General features: G+C 35.2%; 1 protein-coding gene across 3 annotated transcripts in view; it reads right to left on the reverse strand.

The window, feature by feature from the left end:
* The window catches only part of zbtb46 (zinc finger and BTB domain containing 46), a 109650-nt gene extending 102478 nt beyond the window's left edge, over positions 1-7172 (reverse strand). For 2 of the 3 annotated variants that reach the window (XM_058764523.1, XM_058764518.1), the window contains exon 1: positions 7082-7172. In XM_058764523.1, the coding sequence (XP_058620506.1) occupies positions 7082-7085 (4 nt within the window). In that variant the 5' untranslated portion in view covers positions 7086-7172. Of the gene's footprint in view, positions 1-6923; positions 7050-7081 lie in introns of those variants that run through there. The other variant, XM_058764522.1, reaches the window with a different exon arrangement.
* Between the last annotated feature and the right edge of the window lie 1402 nt (positions 7173-8574).

Consider the following 8574-nt stretch of genomic DNA (forward strand, 5'->3'; position numbering starts at 1 on the left):
CTCCATTTCTCAGTTCCTCTATCCATCCCTCCCTTTCTCGCCTGACCAACTCCTCTAATTTAGTTTTTCATTTCTTCTCTCACCTCTACTCATCCCCCCTCCTTCCTCTCTCCTCCAAGAACTCAGAAAAACAACCATGAATGTGTTAAAAGAGGACATAGTGTACAAAAAAAGGGAAGAATTACATAGGAATATTAAATTTTTTTAAGTCTCTTATGCTCACCAAGGCAGCATTTATTTGATCAGAAATACAGTAAAAAAGTACAATTGGTGGAATAATATTACAATTTAAAATAACTGTTTTCTAATTTAATATATATTCAAATCTAATTTATTCCTGTGATGCAAAGCTGAATTTTCAGCATCATTACTCCAGTCTTCAGAAATCATTCTGATATGCTGATTTGCTGAAGCATTTCTTTTTATTATCAATGCTGAAAACAAGTCCAGAAAACAGTACTGAATATTTGTGATTAATAATTTTTGGAAAACTTGCCTTTGCAGTTTTTATTCTGTTTTATGCATTAAAAACTAACAAAACGCAATATTTATGACCCTCTTCATACTTACAATAATTTTTTTTTTTAGATTTTTAAAAAATCTTCTGCAAGGGAAATATAAACTTTCTTCACACATATATATATATATATATATATATATACACACACACACACACATACACACACTCTTAAAAATAAAGGTTACGAAAGGGGGTTTTCACAGAGCAAGCCATAGAAGAACCAGTTTTGGTTCCCCAAAGAACCTTTCAGTGAACAGTTCTTAAAGGGACTATTATGCCCCTTTTTACAATATGTGATATTGGTCCTGGGTGTCCCCAGAATGTGTCTGTGAAGTTTCAGCCCCAAATACCCCACATATCATTTATTATAACAGCTGAAAAATGTCATTTTTGGGGTGTGTCTAAAAAAAGAGCTAATTTGGGGCAGGTTGCATAAACTTTTTAGACTAGTCTTAAAAAGTTAGTCATCTAATTTTTTTTTTCTTCAAGACTGGTCATAACTTTAAATTCAGTTATGAAAAGGTAAATTGGTCTTATTATTTGTATTGGAAAAGTAAGACTGATTACCCCTTGGCAACTGCTAGTTGGTCAAACTATTTCTTAAGACACAGTCTTAACACGGTGGCTAAGTTTATGCAACTGGCCTTTGGAGTGTATGGCTTTAAATGCAAATGAGCTGCATATTCCCACCCCGTCTCCAGAAGAGGGCATCGCGTATACGTCTCTCTGCATTGCAAATCTACAGCAATAAACAGGCGATTTAAGCAACATAACTGAGAGCTAGAGAACCAGTGTTTAGCCGTACATATGGGAAGCCAAATGCACTGAAAGTGGGACGAAACAGCGCGATGTTACAGAGCTCGCGCCGCGCTGACCTGTCATTGGCTCGGATCAATGGAAAAGTTCTGTGATACTAAACATATCTGGCGGTAAGGGAGCGAACTAATCTCACAAGTGCGGCGCTAATCAGTTAAAAATACTTAATGTACGCACACACATTCGGTTAAAACGCTAAGCACTATAACGACATGACATTCACAAAGGAGTCTGGAGTGATACACGTAATTAGGTAGATTTTGAGGCGCATTACCTTGAAAAATGAAAGTAATCCACAGCGTCCTCAGCAGCTCAGATGTTGGGAGAAAATGAAGACTCTTATGTTCAGTCTTACATCCAAACACAGAGCACAGGGATTTCTTACGAGACATTGTTGACGTTACAGCTGCTCGAGCGCGGAGAAAATGGAGGACAGCTTACAACCGCTGAGGGCGGAAACTATAGCAATGCAGGGATGTCAATCAACCCCGTGGCCCCGCCCTACGCAATGTGACGTCACACTGCGTGAGAATCAATATGGCAGGCCTAGTGAGACTGACTTGGTTTAAACGGGATTAAAAAATGAGGAGTGGGTGGATTTATATATATATATATATATATATATACATATATGTGAAGAAATCATGTCATATATGATTAAATCAAACACATAAAAACTAATTATACACATTATACACAATATATCAACTTCTGATCCTCACTTCCTCAAATTGTCACATTTTACACGCGTTGACTAGATTACTCATGCCCAGCGAGAGAGCAGTGTTAAATGAAGAAGTTTCAAGGAACTGAGAGCAACACTTAAGGAGAAAAGAGAGAAAGAGATAGACGCAGCTGTCTCATCCCGTCATATATAAAAAACCTTCAGAAATGAGCACCACATCTCACAGGGGAGCAAGAAAGAAACCAAGAGAAAGAATGCTGAGAGGGAGAAGCAAATAGAAATCCCAATCAATACAGTCTCTATGAGCAGTCAGCTCAGACACAGAGAAAGTGGGTCAAACAATGGAAGAAGAACAGGAGCGAGGGAGGGAGGGACTGAGAGGGAGAGAGGAGGTTGTGACCCTTCTTGACTACCTATCCAAGACCCACAACCCCCGATGGCTTCATCTGAGACTTTTGGGAGATTCTAGGCAATGCATTGTGGGATGCATCCTGCCTCTAGTCAGCTCAGTGACTGTAAGACACAGTGTGTTTATGTCTTAATGGCTTAGCCAAGCACAACTGTTCTAACACACAGCAAAACTGAGTCAAAAACGGATTTCATGAGAGCAGAAGATATTTAGCGTAATTTAGTTATGTAAACACAGATTTACCTCCCGCTTGGCTTATGTGAGATTGATAATGTTGGGTTTTGTGTGTGTGCATGTGACACTTTCAATACTGTTTAAGGATCTACTCCAGCGGCAATGCAGAAAATATAATTATGCCATTTTCTAAGGAAAAATAAGTGCTGCTTTCCTTTATAAAAAAAGACGTTTCTTCATAATTGTTAAATCATTATTTCTATTTTTTTTTTTTATTACAAAACCTCTATTTTTGTTGTTGTTGTTTTTATTTTATTGACTACTACAGCGGCTGTCTGTGTCATGGCCTACAGCAAATTTTGATTATTGGCTGTAAACAAAAGGCTGCACATTTCAAGGTAAATACAGAAACATTTGATATGTTCTTGTTCCTTCGAATTTTAAGTGCAAATGATTAAGTTTGCTCAGGATTCCTCTTTAAGGGTCATTTCATAATTCAATTCCTAAATCTTTTTAGAGGGTGTATAGTTCACATTCAGAATATTGAGACTTAAATATAAGATTAAGATTAAGATTATTTTAAATTAAAAAGTTCCCTTCTGTCCAAAACAATATTCAAAGGTCCTTCTATTTAGTCTGACATTTTGCATTTTGGTTGTGATAAAATACATAAAATAAAACATATGTCCTTTAATTGTGTTCATATGAATTATTAGTGTTTATTTTAGCATGTTAAATAAGCTTATGTTAATATAAAGCCAAATGCTGCCATAGAGGACTAGTATCTGTAACAAAATTGCAGCTTCCTATTTGGTCCCCCACCAAAGATAATCAACCTGAAAATTAGGGTTTATAAGTCTAAAGTCTAAAGAACAGATGCAAACAAGTGCAAAATGGTTTACATGTACCTTGTAATGTGCCCTACAGATCAGTTTTTGTTCCTGAGCTGAGAAACTAAGGTTTCCATAAATGCCTGTATAACCAAAATCTACTGTGTACCACAACACAAAGATGGCTGCTGCGTTTTACCAATACAAAGAGGAAATCACTAAAACAACCAAAGTCAAGCAACCAATTTTACAATTTCTGTACCACTTGAGATGGACTAACCCAAAACTGTTGTGGGTTGGAGTTCTGATGGAGTTTTATTACTTACTGCTAACTTACTAACTGCCAATAGATTAATATAATCATAATTAATGATTATTTTATTTCATTTTTTCAGACCTAAAAATCCATCCTCTCAAATTTCCCCCCAGACTCCCAACATTCATTTGTCACCCAGTTTGGATTAGGCAATATTGAGAGGGCCTAATTTGCCACCATATCCAAATGCTTCTGATTTTAAATAACATTTCAGTACATTAACTGAATTAATACTTAAACCCTGAACTTCTGTGTTATTCTGCTAGCTAAAATATTAATACAGGTATATTTCACAAATCAGACTCTATTGGGACTGGAGGAGTCAAAAGCCAATTTTGCACATCTATTAAAAATTATATACATCTTTAACAAAACTGAAAATATTTGACTGTACATACACTATTCAAATGTTTGGGGCCTGTAATAGTTAATAGTTTTGAAAGAAAATATAATAGAACAGTAATACTATTTTTTTTTTTTAGAAACTTTCTATTTAAATATACATTTTAAAATGCAATTTATTCCTGTGATGCAAAGCTGAATTTTCAGCATCATTACTCCAATCTTCAGTGTCACATGATCCTTCAGAAATCAGTATAATATGATGATTTGATGCTCATAAAGAAACATTTATTGTTATTATCAAAGTTGAAAACAGTTGTGCTGCTTAATATTTTTGTGGAAATGGAAACTTTTTTTTTTCAGGATTCTGAAACAAGAACAGAATGTATTTTACATAAAAATGTTATAATGTTACTTTTGTGACATTATAAATGTTTTTACTGTACTTCACTTTGATTAATTGAATGCATCCTTGCTGAATAAAAGTATTTATTTCTTTAAAAAAAAATCTTACTAACCCCAAACTTTTGAACGTATGTGAAAATTTCAGGATTTAATTATGGGTAAATATTGAATCAAATTACTTCAAATTCAGTGTTTTGTCACTGTACATGATGACCGGGCAATTTCACAGTTCATAGTAACAAACATTTAGAAAAGGTGTTTTGTTTGCTATATTCAGATACTGAGAAAATGAAATTAAAAGGGTCTTTTTTCCCCTGAAGGCCTTTTAAACCCAATGTGCCCTAAACACACGAAACAAAAAACAATTTTACACAACAGTTACACTAGCTGCCACTTGTGCACATTTTCGGTTCATGAGCAGCTCATGTTCCAGCGGTTCATGACAGACAGAAACTTTAACAGCTGCCCTTATAACACAAAACGCTCTTTCTCTCATCAGGGAGAAGGATGTGAAATCAGACAAGGCCTGTCATGAAGAGGCACCCATGACCTAAAAATCCTTTTGAGATGCAGAGCACCTTTTGCCTTCATGTGAAAGCGTGCAGAGAGGTAAGATGAAAAGAGTTGGTGGAAAGACCTTCAAAATCAGAGAACAAAAGCCTCATTGGCCATCTCTTCCCCTCGACCTGGGTTTGTGGAGGCCGTTTGTGGAGCTCAGAGAAGTGAAGAAAGAGAAGTAGAAATGTTGGTCACTGTTATACACAGAGCCTATGTACACGCACGCACACACACACACACACACACACACACACACACACACACACACACACACACACAAACATGCATGATCTCTCAAATGCATCTATCCAGATGGTGTTTAACCTTCCACCCACACACACACATGCTTACACACATGGTCCTTCATCTTTCTCTTAAGCCAAAGTATACACTCTCTTACCCAAATATCTTGTAACCCTAAACACATTATGATGAGCTGCACAGACCCAACCCTTCACTCACTCACTCACTCACTCACTCACTCACACTCACTCACACACACACACACACACACACACACACACACACACACACACACACACACACACACACACACACACACAGACAGACAGACAGATGTAGGGTTCTTCCCCTGAGGATAAAGCCTATTGTTAAACACCGGCGGGATGAACTCAAAGAGGATCTACACTGCTTTTCATATCCTCTATAGTCTATAGGTCCGCCTGACACGTATTATTCATTAATATTTCATTAGTTAGATAATTGGTATACAGCATGCACCTGGTATCTTATGGCTTAATTACGGAAGCCCCATACATGACATGAAGAAAAAAATAATAAATTGTGCTCAATTCGCGACCTCGTTTTACGTAATTCATGCGCATGATATAATAACTCAATTATTATGTCATGTTCACACTTTAATTTTTTCCCTGCACTTCATGTACAGGGCTCCGTCTTTATTTAAAATTCAGTACTTTTTTTTTAAATTCTCATTCCACAAAAGTTTCACAGACACAAAAATGTCAGCCTATTTAAAACAGTATCACTTAATCAAACTCAAAGTTAAATAAAACTGATTCATATCGGTGACGCTATCTCTTAAGGAATAAATCAATCATTATTTATTTATTTATTTACTTGTATGTATGTATGTATGTATGTACTGTATGTCGTCTTAAAGGAATAGTTCACCCCAAAATAAACAATAATCCATACCCTCATGTCATTCAAACCTGTAGGATTCTTTGTGTGTGTGTGTGTGTGTGTGTGTGTGTGTGTGTGTGTGTGTGAAAACATACATATATTAGTGCTGTCAAACGATTAATTGCGATTAATCACATCCAAAATAAAAGTTTTTGTTTACATTATATATATATATATATATATATATGTGTGTGTGTGTGTGTGTGTACTGTGTATATGTATATATAAATACACACACATACAGCATATATTTAGAAAATATTTACATGAATATATTGATATTCATATAATTTATATCATATATAAATATATTTAATATATAAACAACATTTTTCTTAATATACATGAATGTGTGTATTTATATATACATAAATATGCACAGTACACACACATATATTATGTAAACAAAAACTTTTATTTTGGATGCGATTAATCGCAATTAATCGTTTGACATCAGTACACACAAACACACACACACACACACACACACATATATATATGTATAATACATAATGTACTATATTATTGTTTTTTTTGTATCTTGTATCATTTCTGTGTTGACCAACAAATATACATATTTTAAAGTATGACATAGGCTATATTTATGTTTTTAAGTATAAATATGTCATACTTTAAATGTAACGTATGTTAAGCAATGTAAAATAAAAGTGGCCTAAAACAAAAACCTGTCATTTACTCACCCTCATGTGTCTCTCCAAAAATGGTTTCTTCTGTGAAATGCAACGATGGTAGGCTATTTGTATCTCCAAATACCTCATAAAAGTCCTATGATTCGTGTTTGATAAGCCTTCCGAATTCATTCTATTTTTTGGTTTGTGAAAAATAGACTGTAACTTACCCATATATTCACTTCAAATCTTGTCTTCCACCATTCGACTCTTCAGCACAGAGAGCGCCACACAGAGGCGCGGAAGAACCGCACACAAACCTTAGGCGACTTGTTCTCTCGTCTGTCGTCAACACGGTATATTTAAACAAGATTCAAAAACTAGGTGGGCGTTCTAAACTTTAGGAACCACTGGCATAATATACAGCAGTCATTTTATAAATATAATGCATTTGCATATCAGTACTGCCCCAGTGATGTTGGTATTGTTGTGAGATGTGTCACGGTCTTTCTGGGACATACCACAGACTTCTATTGTTTTACATACAGCTAATTAAAATACTAATTATCCAAATTCACATGCTGACAATATTTGCTTTGTATAGCTATATACTGTAATTACAAATATGGACGTCCCTGGAAGTTTGGCATTTTATAAAAAAAAAAAAAAAAAAGCTAATTAAAGTGGTTAACCACAGACTCATAACTTTATTCCAACTTTCTATGTATTTTTGCAAAATTATTATTTTTATTAATTTTATTATATGATTTATTTGATTAAATTTTTGGTCATATTTAGTTAGCATTGCACAGATTGCTCCTATAAGCCTGTGTATAAAAACTAAGCTGTTTTATTGAGACAAAACTGCTGAAAATGTGCACATTTTCATATAAGTTGAACAAACCTTTTTGGGGACATCCTCAAAAATAAAAATGCTTCATGAAGAGACAAATTAGTGTCTTAATTCACTTATAAAATTACAAACTTTGTATTTTAGGGTTATTGTAATCTGAGTTCAGAAATTGGTCAGATTCAGTTTCACTAAATTGTGGGTTGGCAATATTGCTAAACCTCAACCAGAAACATATCATTTTCTCTTTTATATGAACATAGGTTTTTTTTGTGTAGAAACTTAAATAACAGCTTAAATGCTGGCGAGTGTCATCTGAGCAGTGCTGTTCACAGGTTAGCATGAGTTTGTATCTTCACACATGGATGATGGTCCCTCTAGTGGTGTGTGTTCCACGAACAGACCTACAGACAGCAGAGCAGATGCAGCACATGTGCTCCAAGCTTCTGCTTTATGTTATCTGCAAACTGCTACCTGAGTTAACAGATTATAAAACCCTCTGAAGACCTAAGCGGGTTATTCCACACACGATTCCATCAAATGTCTTCCCTTTGACTCCCTCAGGATTCCAGATGAGAATCTGCAATGAATTTAACACATGCCTTTTTCCCACTCAGAATATAATTTGTCCACCATTTACGTTAACAGACCACTTTATCTTGTCAAATGTTTCTGCAAACCGTCCCATAATCCACATTGCTCTCCGTGTTTGTCTCCACACCCTTCACGTGTGCAAAACAGCTTTATCTTTGATTCTAAGAATGACACCGAACAGACTTTAGGACTTAAGGTTAATGCTTGGGGAAATGTGCATGAAACTATACCATTAAGCGTTTTAAAGCGCTCGGAAAGCTCTTTTAATTAAGCTTGTTT

The sequence above is a fragment of the Onychostoma macrolepis genome, chromosome 23 (assembly GCF_012432095.1).
Source record: "Onychostoma macrolepis isolate SWU-2019 chromosome 23, ASM1243209v1, whole genome shotgun sequence".
In the NCBI taxonomy this organism is placed as follows: domain Eukaryota; kingdom Metazoa; phylum Chordata; class Actinopteri; order Cypriniformes; family Cyprinidae; genus Onychostoma; species Onychostoma macrolepis.